Genomic DNA, 20,702 nt, shown 5'->3' with positions numbered 1-20,702 from the left:
ACAAATATAGAACTTAAAAAGTACCAAAGCATTTCTTTTTAGTGAAAAAGAAATCATTTGTCTCAGTAAATATCTATAAAATCTTGTAAACAGGCCAGTAAATGGATTTTGATAATACAGTACTGCTTGTTAATTGCCAAGTACTTTTATAGAACTAACTGATTTATCTTGTTAGATTCCATGATGAATTGTTGAAAAAGAGTAGGAAAAATGCATGTTTTCTTGGATTTTTCTGTTTCAATTGTGTCAATTTCAGAGAAGAGAACAAAAACTAAACTTTCTCAACCACAACCTATGTAGCAGCTTCCAAGAAGGAAGTATGTACATAAAATCACTTTCCTTTTTTATACAGACTTATCTTTTGGGTCAGTAGCTGGAAAAAGTCAATTATATACTTGAACCACTACTAATGAAAAGCAATCACCAACATCTACTAATAATAAAATGCTAAATTCTTATCTACACCTTCTGCTTCCTGTCCAAGAGTGATAAGTATTGAAACTGTTTTCAGAACAAGTGATGACTATCACAACACACATGCCAGTCTTCATTAGTCTTCTTATCTTGATGCGTTGGGAAAATAGTGGAGAGATGATATCACGTATCACACAATCAGCCTAATCTGTATGGTTCATCCTGCTGCAAATTACAGCACAGCTCAGAGTCTCATTTCCACAGTGCATTCTGTTAATAAGTGAGAAGAAAAAGCAGCACTGAAGAGGAAATCTGGGGGCTAAACCACAATAATAATAATCCGGGGATCTTAAATACCTTGTGGGTGTCATTTTTTTTACAAGAGTATTTGTGTTTGTGGAATGATGAAACAAAAGTAATACTCTTAAAATTTATACCCTTGAATATCAAGCTTCTGGTTCTACTGCTTTATTTGGGAGAAAAAAAAAACCCTCCCTAAGTAACACCTATTAGCCCAAGATGCAGCAGCCTTCATATGCTATTCCACCAAAAAAGGTTTTATCCTTTATCACTGTACACATCGGACATGAATATTACGTGCACTATGGCTGTCTATCATCCTCCAAGGGATGAAACTGAATTGTAGGTAATAACTTATGCTTCAACTAGAATTGCACTCCCGAGTGATAATAAGTACTAGCAGAGTCTCAAAGAGCTTAAGTAGTCTGCATGCACAGTATCAGCAGCTAACCCCAGTTGCATGAGAAAGAGTGGGTTGGAAGTCAGGTGTAAAAGAAGGGTGAACATTGGTTCAAAGTCCGGGACTGATGAAATTCGCAGAGTTCTTGCAATGCACATGTGTTGCTGGATGGTTAGATCAAGCAGTTCTGTTTTGACATGTTCATTTCATCAAGAGATGGGCTACGTCTACATGTGCACGCTACATCGAAATAGCTTATTTCGATGAATAACATCTACACGTCCTCCAGGGCTGGCAACGTCGACGTTCAACTTCGACGTTGGGCAGCACCACATCGAAATAGGCGCTGCGAGGGAACGTCTACATGCCAAAGTAGCACACATCGAAATAAGGGTGCCAGGAACAGCTGCAGACAGGGTCACAGGGCAGACTCAACAGCAAGCCGCTCCCTTAAAGGGCCCCTCCCAGACACAGTTGCACTAAACAACACAAGATCCACAGAGCCAACAACTGGTTGCAGACCCTGTGCATGCCGCATGGATCCCCAGCTGCGGCAGCAGCAGCCAGATGCCCTGGGCTAAGGGCTGCTGCACACGATGACCATAGAGCCCCGCAGGGGCTGGAGAGAGAGCGTCTCTCAACCCCTCAGCTGATGGCCGCCATGGTGGACCCCGCTATTTCGATGGTGCGGGACGCAGATCGTCTACACGTGCCCTATTTCGACGTTCAACTTCGAAGTAGGGCGCTATTCCCATCCCCTCATGGGGTTAGCGACTTCGACGTCTCGCCACCTAACGTCGATTTCAACTTCGAAATAGCGCCCAACACGTGTAGCCATGACGGGCACTATTTCGAAGTAGCGTGCATGTGTAGACACGGCCATGCTGGTTAGGAGCAGAAAGAAGGAGCAAGTGGTGGGAAGACAAACTAGCAAATCTGCAAGGGACTTAAGTTAGTAGGTCAGATGGACTTGAACTGCACAGTTTGAATCTGCACCCAAAAAGCTCCCCTCAAAGGTCATAGGTAAGGTTTTAGGCTGTCTCATTATAGAGACAGAGTCCAGCTGGGAAATTTGGGTTCAGTTCTGACCCTTACATTCACACACACAGGTGTGCGTTAAGTATGAGGTGTTTGGATTCAGAGTTCTGGTGCAGGCTCTCTCTTATTCATCCAGAAATAATCATAGAAACAGCTGAGAAGTTTAGCAAATTCAGCAAAGGATTTTCCTCTTAAATCCTGAGGCAATGTACTTACTTTAAATTTCTTTCCCACCCAATCCTTCCTCTGTGTTAATTCACCTTATTGCTTGCTTGCAAATGAAGTGAAAAGAAAAATCATTATTCAACAGTAAAAGCATTAGCTCACCAAGGGAAACAAAGACACTAGAACCAAGGGAGGATATGTTTATATACACAGAGGTACTGCCAAAAACTAACTAATCAGAAAGCAGAGAAAAATAAACAAATCCAAAAACACTGGTTCAGCCAACTGCAAACTCGCTAAGGCTTGGTCAACCTGTGGCAGGTGCCAAGGGCTCCTCTGGCAACCAGCCAGTTGGGCAGAAGAAAATTGCTTTTTTGTTCCTTTGTGTTCTCTGAGGGGTTGTACCACGAAATACACAGAAATGTTACCACTCTTAGCTAAGGCGAGACCTGTTGCTCCTTAAATTCTAAGTTTCTTTTCATTGGGCAGTGCACTAAATCCTCACTGTCAGCCACTGCTCACTCCCCAAGCCAATATTTTCTGCGATAACCTTCCACCACTCAATATTTTTGGCTGATGATTGTTCTACAAATACACTCCCTGGCTTTTCTAAATCAATCACGTTTTGGACACCTAAATGAAAGCAAATCCCCAAGCGATCCCCATGACTGAAAAGTTATTGTCGCTAACAGACAACTGGAGAACTTCCCACTTTCATTTACTTTTTCAAAATATCACCCAATGATCCATTCCATACTTCCTTGGGTCCAAACTTCATCTTCAGAAATGTGCATAGAACATCAGTGGGCAAAATCTGGCCATCGTGAATAGACACTGATCCTTCCACCACAGAGAACCCTATGGAGGATGTGGACACTTCGGTCTTTTTTTTTTGTGGGGGGGAGGTTATGGGGGGTTGTATGCATTAGAATAGATGGTAAAGTGGAGAAGCAGGACCAAGCTCCCCCCTGGGAAGATGGAATGTTCAAACCATACTAATTAGACAATGACCCTGATGCTCAAAGCAGCACAAGAATTGTGTTGTGGCCAGCTACCTCTCAGATAATAAAGGCTGGGTGGGAGGAGGCTTTTCTGAATTCATTTCCCCCACAATGCACTTGAACAGAGAAAGCCCAATGATGTTTTATCCACCCACTCAGTAAGGTGGGCCATTAACCCCCACTTGAATCTCCACCTTTCAAGATCAGATCACCTTCTTCACTTTACAATGATACTAAAACTAGTATTCCCCTGACCACTAACATAGCAGGAGTCGATGCAATTGCAGAAGAGCTACGTTACATAAAAATTCAAGAATCTTGTATAAATAATGCAGGAGAGAGAATATACAGAAACAGTATGTAAATTAGCAGAGCGCTCTGCTTGACCACAAACCAGAGGGTGTTGGTATTTAGAACAGAGTGCAGTACAGCAATACAATCTTGGCAATATATGAAAGAGAAAGGGTTATCCTGTGTCTGTCTGGTTTCTGGGAAGAGAACAAGCTGTTGCTCTCGTGCCTGCTTTTTGGTTCTATATATCATCCATGTTAACCTATGCAGCTACTGAATAAAGCTTGGCAGAAAGCTCAGTGCAACAATTTACCTATCGTTGCTAGAAGTAAAATAAGAACATGGTGTGCCATTGTACGTTGTCCTTTCACGTGAGAAGGAGGGAGCCCCTGCAGGCAGAGGAGAAAACTGAACCAAGCTTCCCCATATCCAAGGTGCACGTTCTGACCCACTGGTTCTCAAACATATTTAACCCATCTCCCTTCCCGGCCTGTGTAGTATTTTACACCAAGGGTTACCATATTCCAGGTTCCCAAGTAGAGGACACTGCAGCTGTGTCTACACTTGCATTCCTCTTTCGAAAGAGGTATGCAAATGAGCAAAATGAGGTGCAGCTTTGCATATCTGGCACCTCATTTGCATACTCTAATTTCAAAAGAGCTTCTTTCGAAAGAAGAAAACCAGTGTAGATGCTGTTCTTTCGGAAGTAAACCCCATCTTCGAAAGAATCCTTCTTCGCGTTAAAAAAAAGGGAATCTTCCACATATTCAAAATAGGCTTTGCTTCCGTTGAGCTAATCAACATTTGCACCTTCTTTACGATCAGCCTCAGAGATTGGTCAGTCCAAGCTCCCGTTTGTTTTCCTCCGCTCTAGTGAGTCAGCACCACTGCACTACCTCACACACTGGCCACAGATGAAGAACTGGAACAGCTCACAAGTGTGAACAAGTTTTAGGCTGCTTGAATCAGCATGCTGGGAGGAAAGTCAATGCACTAGAATGGGGATTTCAATCCTCACAGCAACTAATTTCAGCACAGCAGGAAGTGATTTGCCTAGCTTCAGGCAGAGGATGTGATTCTCCTTTCACTTAATGTAGTCATCTACATAGCAGCAAAAGGAGAGCAAAACACCAGCACAGTAGACGTCTCTAGTCACTTAACCAACAGCGGCATTTCATGCTGAACTTTACTCTCGCAGAAATGGCCACACAACATGTGATGTAGTGAAGAAGTCAGGCCCAGAGAAACAGGGAGAAAGCCACAAATACAGTCCTAGTCTTCTGACTCTAACCAAAGACTATCCTCTCTGGTCAAAGCAAGCAAATGAAAGGAAAATATACAAATAGAGAAAGCATGGATGGCAACATAGGCCACTGTGACGGACAAGGAAGAAAAGAGCACAGAATGTTACTTGCTGCTGGAGCTTTCAGTAGGGCAGAGAACCTGCTGAGCACATAGCCAGGTTAGCAGGAAAGTCCTGAACCTAGCCCTATAAACGTTCCCACATGCCAGCTTCTCAAGAGCAGCCCATATTAATCCATTGCAGGAGGAAGGTCATTTTTGCCGGAGCTTTAGGCCGTGTCTACACGTGCACGCTGCTTCGAAGTAGCGGCGCCAACTTCGAAATAGCGCCCGTCACGGCTACACGTGTTGGGTGCTATTTCGAAGTTGAAATCGACGTTAGGCGGCAAGACGTCGAAGTCGCTAACCCCATGAGGGGATGGGAATAGCGCCCTACTTCGAAGTTGATCGTGGAAGTAGGGCACGTGTAGACGATCCGCGTCCCGCAACATCGAAATAGCGGGGTCCGCCATGGCGGCCATCAGCTGAGGGGTTGAGAGACGCTCTCTCTCCAGCCCCTGTGGGGCTCTATGGTCACCGTGTGCAGCAGCCCTTAGCCCAGGGCTTCTGGCTGCTGCTGCTGCAGCTGGGGATCCATGCTGCATGCACAGGGTCTGCAACCAGTTGTCGGCTCTGTGGATCTTGTGTTGTTTAGTGCAACTGTGTCTGGGAGGGGCCCTTTAAGGGAGCGGCTTGCTGTTGAGTCTGCCCTGTGACCCTGTCTGCAGCTGTTCCTGGCACCCTTATTTCGATGTGTGCTACTTTGGCATGTAGACGTTCCCTCGCTGCGCCTATTTCGATGTGGTGCTGCCCAACGTCAAAGTTGAACGTCGACGTTGCCAGCCCTGGAGGACGTGTAGACGTTATTCATCGAAATAGACTATTTCGATGTCGCTACATCGAAATAAGCTATTTCGATGTAGCGTGCATGTGTAGACGTAGCCTTAGTGATCCAATTAGGAGATACCGAAGAGGCTTCAGAAGCACAGGTTAAGAGCAGGATTTTTAGACTCACCTGTAAGCAATTTTCCTTTTGATGCTCCAGCTGGTGTTTGAGTTGCAGTACTTGGTCCTGCAGTTTCTCTTGCTGGGAAAATTCCTTCTCATATCTAAAGTAGTCAGGGAGGAAGAGAAAAAGCTATCACTGTTTTTTGTCAAAAGGTATCAGACCAAATCAAAGGCTATGGCTACACTAGTGAGTTTTGCTGACAAAACTTGCTACGCATTCACACACAAAATGTGAGACTGTCGACAAAACTCAGCACTTCCGCCAATAAACTCCTGCCTCTCCCAGCTGAGGAAGAGTGCCTTTGTCAACAGATCCCATCAACAAAAAGTCTGTGTGGATACTCTCGGGGGCCTTCTGTCAACAGACAGGGCTTCCAGGACACTGGATAGCTTTGTCTGCTGTGCTTCCGGTTGGCTGTTTCGTGGAGTCAGCAGCTGGGCAGTCCAGCCACTCTGTCGACAGTGTGGTCACTCTTTCGATCCACTTTAGTGTATGGCCGCACTCTGTCAACAGACATTTTGTCAGAAAATCTCTTCCAACAGAAATGTCTGTCGACAGGTGCTTCTAGTGTAGCCACAGCCAAAGCAATTATGGAACATAAACTATGAGCACATCCATTGGGGGATGCTTTTGGGGGGAGGAGGGGGAGAGGGGAGGAAGGGAGATGACCCCTAGGAGGATGAAGAGCCAGTTTCAGTCCTCTGCCTCCCCTGCTCAGTTACAGACAGCTGGTGAGATCCACAGGGCTGGCTATGGCTAGCAAAGCCCTAATTTGTGCCCCTGTTACTATGGCCTCAAGGAACATTGCCCTGCCCTTTCCTTCCACTGGCTTTCCTCCTCCATGCGCACTAAGGGAAGGGGAGGCTGTTCTGGGGAGCCATAGAGAGGCTGCATTGCACCTGATGTATGGGCCCTTTGTGTTGAAGTTATTCTTTGGGGGGAGAGTTTGTGCATGTCCTGCCTGCTGTGGTGCCAACCTGGTTAATCAAAGGAGCCTTCATTCACCTGCTGGTGGGATCCAGGCTCTGTTTAAATCACCAACAGCTTTTTTTCTGACTAGAGTGTGGTAAGGATTTGCCCAATGAGTCTGGCCTGCAGTACCTAGGCAGTACGTAGATCTCACCACTGTTAATGGTTCCTCGGCTTTGGATAAGAGTAGTCACTTTACAAAAATGGAGATGTATAAATAGCATAAGTGTCAGAGAAAAGTTACTACTTGAAAAACAATTATTTGGCCATTCTTCAGTATGTGGAGAGAGAGAGAGCAGCCTGGAATTGCAAGTAAACCACAGCCTTTGGAACCCCTTTCCTGTTTTATAATAAGCACGTGAAAAGGGCTTACCTGTGGCTGTTAAGAACAGCAAGAAGTCAGGGCTTTCTTATATTTCTGCTTTCTTCTCACTGAATATACTGAATAGTTTTAAATATTTTCCTTATTCATGTTTTCCTTTTCTCTCAGCTGCAAACAATGGTAGATTTGTGTGTGTGTGTGTGTGTGTGTGTGTGTGTAAACTAGACTTTCTACTTCCTATCCAAGCAATGGTTATGAGACTACTCTGGAGGGGTGTTAGGAACCAATTTAGAGTGATTCATCTCGTAAGGATGTATGGGACCACAACTCAGCACTGCAGAGCCTGGGAGAGCCACGGGGAAGCATAGGTACATCCAGGAGTACTGTGGAGATCAGCCACCACAGGAAGTACTGCCCAAAGCATTGAGGGCAGTGTTTCCCAAAGTGTGGTACGTGTACCACTGGTGTTACGCAAAAAGATTTCAAGGGGTATGTGGCAGAAAATAAATTACTAACAATCAATAGATAAGTACCGAGACGGCCCTAGGAGAGGGGGTACATCGATAAGGCCGAAGTCCTGAAAGGGGTACACAAATGTTTTAAGTTTGGGAAACCCTGGTTGAGAGTGACAGCACCCTACCAAGTTCTGATTGGCCAAGCTTGTTAACATAATCTTGGAGGGTGGCCAAGAGGGTGGTTGAGGAAACCACAAGGACTTCTGGTCTCCTGTGACTCTAGAGCTGCGTCTACACGTGCACGCTACTTCGAAGTAGCGGCACCAACTTCGACATTAGGCGGCGAGACGTCGAAGTCGCTAACCTCATGAGGAGATAGGAATAGCGCCCTACTTCGACGTTCAACGTTGAAGTAGGGACCGTGTAGACGATCCGCGTCCCGCAACGTCGAAATTGCTGGGTCCTCCATGGCGGCCATCAGCTGGGGGGTTGAGAGATGCTCTCTCTCCAGCCCCTGCGGGGCTCTATGGTCACCGTGGGCAGCAGCCCTTAGCCCAGGGCTTCTGGCTGCTTCTGCGGCAGCTGGGGATCTGTGCTGCAGGCACAGGGTCTGCAACCAGTTGTCAGCTCTGTGTATCTTGTGTTGTTTAGTGCAACTGTGTCTGGGAGGGGCCCTTTAAGGGAGCGGCTGGCTGTTGAGTCCGCCCTGTGACCCTGTCTGCAGCTGTGCCTGGCATCCCTATTTCGATGTGTGCTACTTTGACGTGTAGACGTTCCCTTGCTGCGCCTATTTTGATGTTGGGCTGAGCAACGTCGAAGTTGAACATTGACGTTGCCGGCCCTGGAGGACGTGTAGACGTTATTCATAGAAATAGACTATTTCGATGTCACAACATCGAAATAAGCTATTTCGATGTTGGCTGCACGTGTAGACGTAGCCTAGATGTTATAATGCTTTCTAATCTCTTGTCTCTGCCCCTGCTCCTGACTCTTGCATCCTCATTCCTGCCTGGTAGCCTTGTCTGATCCCCACTCTCTGACCACAGCCTCACTCTGACTCTTGTCTATCAACTCTGACTGTAGCGATTATGCCAGTCCCTTCTGTCTGTCCTTGACTTGTGAACACCTGCTCAGCTGTGACTACTGGACAACACCACCTATCCCACTCCCTGAGACAAATCTAAATCCACTTTAAGTATAGTCTTTTAATTCAGATAGAACACAGTAGAGTCAGAGCCTCAGTTATTAGATACAAGCTCGGTTTTCTGTATGTAATATGACAGTTAAAATATCTCTAGGAACAAGTTATATATTATGACTAGAAAAAAGTTAATAAATTAATGTGATGTTGGTTTTTTTTTATTTTTGGGTGTGATATATATAAAACTATTGTCACTGGCTTAGTTAAGTTCAATTTACGCACCAAATTAAGTTGTGAAGCCAAATCCAGCCTGTGTGTAAGTTTTTGCATGTCAGCTGTCTCCCTTTAATTTGTCCAAAGATCTTTCATGATGTCTTTGGAAGGTTTGCCTCAGTAGACTGCAGAAGGCTATGTCATATAACAGAACCTATTGGTTTGCACATTATTTAACACAGCAAAAAGGGATTGTCCAAGGAAGTGATTTAGATGCACAATGCATTTTCCTGATAAATAAAATTAGCCAACGGAAATGGTTGAAAATTTTCCACTGAAACTGCAGGGGGGGAGGGTCAACTAAGTGTAAATATACCGTGAAAAAGTTCTTTTTTCCTGAAAAAATATTTTTATGTGGAATAACTAAAAACTTCTGAGGAAAAATTATTCCTTTCTCCTGCCTCCCAGTTTTTGACTGAACTGTTTTCAGTTTTCATCAGTTTTTGGCCACAATTGAAACATCTTAACTTTTCAGGTTTTCTGTTTTTCAACAAAAAAAAAAAGTGATATCTTCTGCAGAGGTTAAAAAAAAATCAGATCTGCTTATCTGGCAGGTCCCAGTCAGTCCATCTGTCACTAATTAAGGCAAAGTGAGTCTTCTACCTACCCCCAGTCAAGTTTTTGGGATGAACAATAAACAAACCCTCAAGAAAGTAAAAGCAGCTCAACAACTGAATGCATCAACGTGTGGACCAGAACAGACACACATCCGGGGTTAATAAATTACCCCAGACAATACCTAAAAGACCTTTCTACAGTGACAAAATGACAGACTGAACTATTAAAGTCCATTTTGTTAGTCTTTAAAGTGCTACCTTTCTGCTGTTTTGTTTTGTGGGACGCAGACTAACACGGCTACCTCTCTGTTACTATTAAAGTCCAATACTTCATGACCACAGGGACTAAATCAAAAAATTGTCTTCAGAAAGGTAAGAGATTATCTCAATAGCTCTAGTTCTCAATAACTGTGAGGTGAACAAGCCCACAATGGAAGGTATGGATGCAAGCAGCTATGCTCTAAGTAGTATATCATGGCAACAACATGGATCTGAGAGAAACTATTTGAATTTTGCTATGAACACTCACAGAAGCAGAAAAACAATATATATCAAGTGAAAAGGAGTGTCTGGCGAGGCAATGGGCATGTGAGAACTTTTACAGATATCTGTGGATTGGACTCTTTTAGACTGGTAACACACCATAAACCTCTTATAACCCTCTTCTGTGGAAAACACCTGTATCAAGTTTTTGAGAAACTGAAGTGTCATTTCTCTCACTTTGGGATTCCAGAAGAACTAGTAATGAACAATGAGTGCAATTCACTGCCGCGGAATTTAAGTAATTCCAAATGAAATATGAGTTTGACTATATTATTAACAGCACACATGACCCACAAGTGAATGGAGAGGCTGGGAGAGCTGAATAAACAGCCAAGAAAATCCTACAACACCAAAATACATTTCCTGTTCTTTTGAGTAACTGATCAGCACCCATAGCTGCTACTGGATATAGTCCACACAACTCCTGTTGGGAATATCACTCAGGTTCTTTTCCAATGCTGGAACAGTAATTCTATCTCCAAAGCAGCCAGACAAGAAGACATGCAGCCAAATCATATTAAAAAAGCTAAAAGAAAACATTTTCAACAGATGCCATTCAATTAGAGACCTCCGGGGTCTATAACCTGTTGACCGTGTTTGTGTCAAATGGGTGGAGAAAAAGGATAGACTCATAAAGAAAAAGAATTCAGTGCCTAGATCACATGTGCTTGAGACCAACCATGGAAACGTCAATAGAAACCATTGACATCTACAATCTGTTCCTGTGAAAGAACAATAAAGACAGCAAACGCTACAGATGCTAGACGCAGAACAGCCACAACAAAATAGACTCAAGTATTCCATACCAATCAGAGCCATCCCTTGCAACTAATAGGCAACCAGATGACCAAACTGTTGAACATTTGGGTCATGTAATTAGAAAATCAGTACAATTCAGACACACTTTGGAGACCATGTGTAGTGAACTATAAGTTTTTTGTAAATGGTAGGGTTGTAAAACTTAAAAGGGGAGCTATAAAGGAATGCTAAAAGGTATCGTACTGTTTGGCCGCTAGGTGTCGCCATGTGTAACATGCTTAAACTCACAGTAGACAATCCCACCATTACAGAACTCTCTTATAGTGAACACTCTCAGTGCATCTCTCTGGGAAGAACAGCACAGTGCATATCTCATGTAGAAATCCAACTTGCTAATAGCGGGCCTGCAACCTGCCATGTATAAGGCATACATGAAATTTTTGGACTGCCCGATTAACAGATCCTATCTACGTGGAGTTCGAATGTAAACACTCAAGCTAAGAATGGCAGAGAAATAAGTGAGCAGAAAGGTTTGGAAATAAGGGGTTAAAGCAAAGGCATAGTTTTACACCCCAGTGGTAGCTGCTGTTTACCCCAATGACATACAGGCAACAGCTGGAAAGTAGGTTGTACCCGGAGCAGAGCAGCCTCACTGGTCAATACTGTACTAGCTTCAGTTTTGAAACCCAGGATGTACCGTCTACTCTTAGGTCACTTCCCTCTCTTCCTTTGGGATGAATAATTTCCATACTGTTATCTGTCCATTACATAACTGAGATGCTCCACAGGAGAGCTCAACAAATGTTCATTGTTAATAATTAAATTAAGGATATTTAGTGGATGGGATTGTTCTCTACAATGATCAGAGCAGGGAACTAGAAATCAGAATTCCTGTATGCCATTGTTTCTGGTTCCACTATGGGAACACACAAATCACCCATTTTCTCGGTGCCTTAGTTTTCCTTTGTGTGAAATGAGGGATGACATTACTTATATGGAGTAGTTTGAAGCTTAACCAGTGTTTCTAAATGTTCTCTGAAGGTTTCAGGAAGCAAACTGCTACGGAAGTGCAAATCATCATTAAAATCTCCTACTATTGCATCCTGCAGGGAAAGTATCATTGGGTGAACACCCAGGCATATTGTCCTCTTGGTGTCTGTGAAGATGAGGATGTCTAAAAATGCACAGAGCAATGCTAAAATGCTGTAAACTTCAATGCCCCTCTAAACATTCTTGAAGTCCCATGATATCACGTAAATCAGGATTTCCCAAACTTTACATAGTTGGAACCCATTTTTTTTCAGTACCTTTTTTTGCGGCCCAAAAATGTAAACACATATAAAAATGAATACATTTTCACTGTTTTTATATTCACAATAATATTTGTACATAATAATATAAATCTTGATATAAAATACTTAAGTTCCTAAGTTATTGTTATTACCCTAATTATGTAGCAAAATATGAAATGTTCCAAATTGATAGGATCATGCGCAATAATTGGTATGTTTTCTAAGGACTGGTATTTTTTTTCCAAGGACTAATACTGAGCCGCAGACCACAATTTGGGAAACACTTTGGGAAACAATTTGGGAAATACCTGGAAGCAACATTTGAAGTGATTTTAGCAGAGAGGGCCATGAAGGGCTTTTAACTTAAAAAAGAAAACAAACTAGTGTGTGTTTGAAATAAATGACCAAGAAAATCAGGAGTCAAATCAGAGAATTTTAAATTTTTTCTAAAAAATGGGAATGCAGAGCCTCCCTGTTCAATATGTCATTGCTCCAGCTCAGATCACGGCAAGAGCCTTGGGCAATGCTTCACACCAAGGGTGTTCTATTAACTAGGCAGACCTGGCTGAATGACAGCCGTAGGGCTAAATCCTACAGGTTTTACCCAAGCCAAGCTCCAGCTGACTCCAGTGGGAATCCTGCATGACTAAGGACTACAAGATTGAGCCTTACAGTGTGGGTTTCCTTGCTGTGAGCAGTTTAGTTCAGCAGGTTGTTGCTGTTCTTGACTGTGGACCATTTCCATGTGCCATTATTTATCATTTTCATATTTGTTATTTATTTACAAATCAAGGCTACACTGTGCTAGGTGCTGTACAAGCACACAGTAAGAGACAGGCTCTGTTCCGGAATGTTTACAATATAAATAGACAGGATAGACAAAGGGTGGATAGGCAAGAAAGATGATGAAGTGATCATCATGTCACATGTAACGGCAGAGCCAAGAATAGCACTGAAGCCACTTCACTTCAGACCAATGCCCTTTCCATTAGCATGCTCTGCTTCCCGGGGGACCAGAAAACAAGGTGAAACTTTTTTTTCTGTGTTTAATTATATACACAGCAGATAGCAAACTGTTCAACTCCTCAAAGCTCCATTTGCTTCCAGCCCCTGGAAAGGCTCCCACCAACACTTTGTTCTCATATTTCTAGGCACTAAACTGGCTGGGCTTGAAGTTTTTATCTTGTAAGACTGACTTTGTTCTTTGAAGTAATCATGTCTCTGATCAAAATCTTGTGCATACAGCCATGTTGTGCCTTTGCAAGTACAATCTGCTTGCTTGTTAACAATCCATGCAATTTCTAGTTTCCCATAATAAGCATAAGGGTAATCATTATGTAATCTGCTGTGTACAAATGTAATCAATCCATGAAAAAGAGTAATAATTATCAACTAAATACCAAGTACTGTATGTTGGTCTCAGGTACCCATGATATACAATACATGGATGCAAACATGAGAGCTATATTTCTTTGCTAGTGGCTACCAGACCCTTTAGATCTTGGATTCTGTTTTGAGACCTTGACTCATAACGGACTTCCAACGTGGGAAACAATTTCAAATTTAACACAGGGACAATAAAAATAAAAAGGAACCTGTACTCAGCTAGCTCCCTGCCCCCCTGCTCCTAGCCAATCCCATGGCTGGGGCTGTTGAGGTGCCAGTGCTCAGTACCAGCAAGTACCAGCACAAAAAAAGCCCTGCTCTTCTCTTAGGTGTTTTCTAACCCTTAGGCAGGACAAAGATCATTGTGCTCTCTCCACTGACTTGCTGTCCAAAAAGCTCCAGCTTCGAAGTCAGTGGTCTGTCATCAGGGAAATGGGGAGACCACAAATATTCCTCATTCTCTTCACCGGTACGAACAAATGGCATGGACTAACCGTGGAGAAAGGAAAGCATTTGGCCCTCAACATCTGTGAGAGGGAGAGAGTTAATAGTGGAAAAGGGGATGGGAGAAGAGGGAGTGGGGAGAATTTTTGAGGGAGAAAGGACAGGGAACCCACTAAATAGTCACAGGGAAAGAGCCTTAATATAACACCAGCCACCCTGAAGCTGGTACACAGAGCAAGTTTGTTTCTCTCCGTGCACTCCTTGTAAATACGACACAGTGGTATCAGTAACGCTTTTCTGATTTGCATCCATTCTTCCCTTTATTGGGTACACGAGTTTGATGGAGAAATACGTGGACACTTACTATATACACCAAGGTCGGGTGCTTTCTATTGGGTACAGAGACAAAAAGTCAAAGGATGTCAGGTCATGTGACTGGGGAAGGGCCAGTGTGTGAAAGAACAGTGCTCCATGCTCACCCACGTGCACAAATCAACTCCTTCATCATTGCTTTGACTGTAGATGAATAGCCACTGCTTGCACTGAGAGGCACACCAGAAGCAGCCTGAACAGCCTATTTAACAGTTAATAATGGGAGCAGCAACAATTTGCTGAGCCCTTCTGACTGCTGCCAAGTCACATTATTCTAAATTGCTTCTCATCAAAGTTTCCAGATCAGAATACATCCATTAAGTCTGGCAGCAAAGCAGCTAATCTGCATTTGTCACACTCACAAGCTATGCTCAGCTATTTGAAATAAACTTAGATTAAACTGGAACAGTTTTTACAGTTTTCTAGCTGAGGACAAGTAACATGGGGTGCTCTGTGTGTTTTGTACTGACACTAAAAGCCAGGAGAACCCTGTGGGTAACAGGAGTGGACTTGCCATGCTCCTGTATTTAACCATAGCTCAAATAAAATAACAAGAGAAACTTGCAGGGAATTTACTGCCTTTTTTAATCCCCTTTATTTTTTACTTATTACACTGAAATTATTCTCAAAAGGTTTATGGTGTCTCTAAAGCAACCTATGCCTTAACAAAGTAGTATATTAACCAACGTACTACTCCTGTAATAAGAGTGCTTCTCTTTATGAGATAAATCCTGTCACATGAGGAGTGTCATTGACATTGTATTACAGACCTCACTAGGGCCACCAAACAAGATTTTCTCTGATATATTTAGGATATTGCGGATTAGGTCAAGGGCTGGGCTTTGGCTGCCTTATGCCTCCATGGGTGCAAAGCAGACAGAAAGCCAGATTAAATGGCTGCAAGGGATGTACACTGGCACAAAAAGAAACATCTGTCTGGCAAACGGCCCCTGAATCAGCAGTCTCCTTTTTCTCTGTCAGGGTAGCAGCTATACACACAAGACCATGGGCATGGCCAAAGCATCACTGCACTCCAGCTATTCGCAGCTGCTAAATCAGTCCCCAAAGACACTGGCCTTTCAGACCTAAATTAAAGCACTCAAAGACTGTTCTGATTCATGCCAGAGACTATCAGCCCTCAGATGCGCTATCTTTGCCCTCCTCCTGATATGTTGCACATGCAGCCTGGATGCAGCTGAGCATCTTGGTTTGTACCTGTAAACTCACATTGCTCTTTGATACAGGATTATGAGCAATGGCTGTTGGTAGATACAACAGAAATAGACAGAGGTAAGGAAGGAGAAATGTGCACATTTCTGTCTGAAACCTTAACCTAGTTCCTTACCTGCTTTGAGACATCAGTATGTTTTTTTTTAGCTCCTCCAGCTCTATCATGGCTAAATCCAGCTGTATTGAGGATAACATCCTTTGGGTTTTCAGATCTTCCAAATCTGCTTCCTTCTGGACCACAAGAAGTTTTAAAGCCTTTAGCTCCTCATCTTTCTTCAGGAGTATGGCCCCCAGCTCCTCCTGTCTGAGCACACACAACATATGGGTCAGATCCCAAAATTAAAGATTTCTTAGTTTGTTTTTAGGAAAAAGGAAAATCAAACTGTGATAAACTGAACCACTGAAACAAAGAAAAATAATGTCAGATTCTGGCTGCTCCTACTCAGGTACACAACAAGGGGCAGATGACACATGCGACTTCTCCCCAGCTACCACCCCCAAAGCTTTGTGCTTCTGCTCTCCACAGAAAGACTACCTTGCTTATAACTTTGCCAAAGGTTAACTGTTTGCACTCAAATTTTCCATACAGGATATTCTGCCTCAGGCTGACTTTAAAAAAAAAATTGGCCAAAATAGAATCATAGAATGCTAGAACTGGTAGAGGTCTTGAAAGGTCATTGAGTTCAGTCCCCTGCAGTCATGGCAGAGCCAAGCACCATCTAGATCGGGGGTCAGCAACCTTTCCGAGGTAGAGTGCTGAAATTTGACCCTTTGACCTCTACGTAGAGTCCGAGTGCCGGTGATACTTTTTAAAGTCACTAATAGTCCTACTTACAACTGCTTCATTAATAAATAAATTAATATCCAGACTTTTTACCATTTAGGTGGTGGTTAGTAGCATTAGCTGGTCTTTTGTAAATCCGCAGGTGGCATGGCTTTGAGCAAGCTCACAGCTGCATGGGAGAGGAGGGGCGGAGCTGAGCTCACGCATCACATGCCAATGAAAATCAGCTCAGATACCATCTTAGCACCCATGCCGGGGGTTGCTGGCCCCTGATTTATGTCATCCCTGACAGATGTCTGTCTAACCTGCTCTTCGGTGTCTCCAATGATGGAGATTCTACTACCTTACTAGGCAATTTATTCCAGGGCTTAGCCACCCAGACAGTTACTAAGTTTTTCCTAATGTCCAACCTAAACCTCCCATGCTGCAATTTAAGCTCATTGCTTCTTGTCCTAGTTTTGCTATTTCTGAGGACTAGAAGAGGAAGGAACATGCTTTGAAGTACAGACTTGAAATTTGGCAGTCGTCCTTTATTAATGTCCTAGACATACTATAAGAAATTAATACAACATAAGTTGGTAGATACTGACAGAGATACACTACCTCTCAGGAGTGTCCTCTTGTTGAAATGATAACCCTACATAACTGTGATTATTACATTATCACATTACATAACTCAAAGAGCGGGTACATCCTGTGCACAAAAAGAGGCCAAAATATGGAAAAAATTATATGAGATATGCAATGAAAAATTGTGTCAAGATGCAAAAGAGTTTTCTACATGAATAATGAGGCTCACTTTTGAAACCTTATTATTCATATTGCTTTAATACAGCTTGTGTGAAATATTCTAAAATAAATTGGTAAAGCTGCTATTATTGTTGGTTAAATTGTAAGCTCTTGATGGTGAGCAGGGGTCAGAATTTCTTTCCTTTTTGATACAGTACAAACACTCCATTAAGTTATTTTGTTATAGCCACAAGTATACAATCAGTCCTTGCTGTTTTCTTGACACTAGTTTGGTCTTCTAACCTGTAGTCTCAGCGAGTGTTATTAAACAATACCATACCGGAGAATCTTGTCATTTCTCACTCTGTTAATTAACCAGGGAAGTAATTCTCATACAAGAAGTGTGATCCTATCCCACTTCTCTGCAAAGATTTAACTGCATGTCCAGTGCAAAGCATGGAGGGCAAAGTCACATTTGTGCAGTGGACCAGCAAGAGGCCTACCTGGCACTTAAATCCCCTTATTCTTACATGAGTTAAATTTCACCCTTTAGATGCTCTGGGGATGGTGCTAACAGAACCTGTTTAAGTTCCCCTAGCCACCAGCTTCGGATCCCAAGTTTCCAAGCCAGTGGGTCTGGCCAGCATCTAGTCACAGATTTCAAGCTCAAATGTGCACTCCTAGATGCAGACTCCCTGTCTGCCACCCTTACCAGAGATGTGGACTTCAAGGTCCAAATGCCCTGGGCCATAAAGCCAGTGCTCTGATTGCCCAGTTGTTTATGGATGCACCCACCAGAGTTCCAGCTCTGTGGGCAATCTGGTGTATTATTTCACTTCTCGTGGATCATGTGGCAGGTAAAGCAAGGATTGCAGGCTTTGCACAAGGAATTTTAAAACCATAATTACATTTACTCATAAAGCATACAGCAGTTAATGATATTTAGGCTAAACAATCAATGCCTGTACACCATTGGTGGGCAACCTGTGGCCTGAAGGCCATATGCAATTCATTAGACTAAGCCACTAGTGGGCCGCCAAAGGGGTTCTTTACTTTGCATCTGCAGATACGGCTAAACGCAGCTCCCGTTGGCTGCAGTCTGTTGTTCCCAGTCACTGGAAGTTGTGAGAAGTGATGCAGCCACAGGGATTTGCTGGCTGCTACTTCCATTAGTTCCCATTGGCCAGGATCAGTGAACTGCAGCCCAATGAGAGCTGTGGCTAGCAATACCTGTGGATGCAAGGTAAACAACCTGTCTGGTGGCCCACCAGTGGCTTACCTTGACAGACCACATGCAGCCTGTGGGCCGCAGGCAGCTCACCACTGCTTCACACACTCCCCACTGTGCCTATGCTCAGCCCTTCTTCTGAGCCATTGTGTCCCCTACATGTTTGGGCGAGTAGGCCCCACCTGCCATGCCTTCTTTGTTGGCAATGGAACTGGTCATGTCCTTAAACAAGGTTTTGGTCCAATCTATCATGTGATCAGTGGTCAGTTGGTCAGCTTCAGACCCTAGTCAGGTGTTTTGCCAGGAAGTTCTACACCCTGCCTCCGCCACCACGGTCCAGACTGAGTGTCTTCCAGCTAGACCAGTCTCCATAGCAAACTATTGTCCTAGGTTGCAGCCCTATGATTAGGAAGAAAATCATTGTTGATCACTCTTGTGTTACTCCATTCAAAAAGGTGTCAAGCATATAACAAGCTACTTTGACCTGTCCCTGATACCTTTAGATAGGTACGTACTCACAATGTAATTCATTTTCTTCAAAATGGTGGTTAGAAGGTCAAGGGAAAGTCAGTCTGATCCTCATAAACAAATCCACCAGAGGGGCAGTATAGAAAACTCAGCTCAACAGATATAGTGTTGCCCAACTCTTATGATTTTAATTCCAAATTTAGCAATATCTGATGTTTTTGTTAAAGCCCGAGCTGCAGAAATCAAGAGATGTCATGAGAATCTCAGTTTTAGTTTTTTGAAAGGAAGTTTCTAGTCCCAATGGTGGCAGAGAATAGGCTGAAACCATGAAGGAGGAGCACACTAAAGGTTCAGAAACTAGAATCGAAATTTATTATTGAGGGTCTGAAACACGAAATTGAAATGCTTTGGGTTTGCAATACTACTTGCTGGTCACATTTTTTATAATCTAAAGACCAGATCCTGCCCGTAGATGCATGCACAGCTTGCACTACACTCCGAGGAAAACCCTGCACAGCATCTGAGGGCAGAGTTTGACTCTCATAGCAAAATATAGAAAACTTTTTTGCCATTTAAAGGCTTCAGAGAAAACACTGAGAAATAGTTTTCTGGGGTGAAATTCTCACTTGTGCAGAAGGCCAGCTCAAAGCATACACACATCCCTTAGCTCCTCAATTTAAAAGGTGCCCAGGCCATGGCTATCTCTGTGCTTAGAGGTGAGTTTTATTTTTTCTGGGAAAAACTGCTCCAATGATATCTTATCTACTTACCCACTTAGATATCTTTTTAAAATGTACAGCTGTTCTAAAACAAAATCATCAGATAATATTCCTGCATTTTCACACATGTTAATCAGGCGGTAGAATTATATTTAGATCTTGTGTGAACAGAACACTGTTGCCAACTCTTGTGATTTTAGCACATCTTACATGTTTTTCTTTAAACCCCAGATCCTGAAATAAAGACATTTTATAAGAATCTCAGTTTTTATTTGTGAAAAACAGAAAACAAAATAAAATTCCCCAGTAATTTTCTAGTACTCACAGTTGTTGAGAAAAACTTGAACATGCAAAGATTCACAAGCCATTCAGAACTCAACATTTATCATTTGTTCTTAAATCTCACTGTTTCTGGAGGCTTGACTTATGGTTTTTGCATGCCTAAGTTAGCAAAACTGGACATCACACATTCTCGAGGGCAGGGAATTTCTATTTTTGAGCTGCAAAATGCCACACCCACCTCATTGCTCCCTTTAAATAAAAAAACAACTTTCCATCAGAACTTTGTGGAAAGTGGAGAAGCAAACAAACCTGCTCTGGAATCTGGCTGCCATTTCAGTTTTCTTGTGTCCAGTGATATCAGTTCTCATCTCACCGCTACGGCTCAGTTCTCGTTGTTCCTGAGGTGCAGGCATCTCCTTCTTTTCACATATGCCAGAAACGGCTGCCATCTCATCTTCTAAATGGCGAGCCCCAGAAGACAGAGCCATCTACATAATGAAAGATGGAAGAAGTGGTCCCTTGTAATTTCTTGTTTGTAATCATTGTTTTGCCAGTGCAAAACCTGGTCATGACACAATCAGTCTCCTTCGTCCACTGTTCCTGTTTCAGACCTGACCCTCCGAAAGCAAAGCTCCCATTGACTTCACTAGCATAAGATCAGGCCATGCCTTCCTCCTGCTCCATGTTAAAATCTGATAATTTTCTTTTGCATTTCTCACCTAAGCCCGCATTTGTGAAACATGTGCACAGCTTTACAAAACTGGAACTTACTCATTTGTAAAATGAAGCC

General features: G+C 43.1%; 1 protein-coding gene across 1 annotated transcript in view; it reads right to left on the bottom strand.

The window, feature by feature from the left end:
• The window catches only part of LMNTD1 (lamin tail domain containing 1), a 278,703-nt gene extending 258,303 nt beyond the window's left edge, over positions 1-20,400 (bottom strand). Inside the window, exons 1-3 of the mRNA XM_074998356.1 lie at positions 20,222-20,400; positions 15,818-16,006; positions 5,966-6,059 (exon numbers count right to left, since the gene is read on the bottom strand). Of these exons, the coding sequence (XP_074854457.1) occupies positions 5,966-6,059; positions 15,818-16,006; positions 20,222-20,400 (462 nt within the window). The remainder of the gene's footprint in view (positions 1-5,965; positions 6,060-15,817; positions 16,007-20,221) is intronic.
• Positions 20,401-20,702: the final 302 nt, after the last annotated feature.

This window comes from Carettochelys insculpta, chromosome 1 (assembly GCF_033958435.1).
Source record: "Carettochelys insculpta isolate YL-2023 chromosome 1, ASM3395843v1, whole genome shotgun sequence".
Taxonomy (NCBI): domain Eukaryota; kingdom Metazoa; phylum Chordata; order Testudines; family Carettochelyidae; genus Carettochelys; species Carettochelys insculpta.
This window is presented reverse-complemented; position numbering and strand designations above follow the sequence as displayed.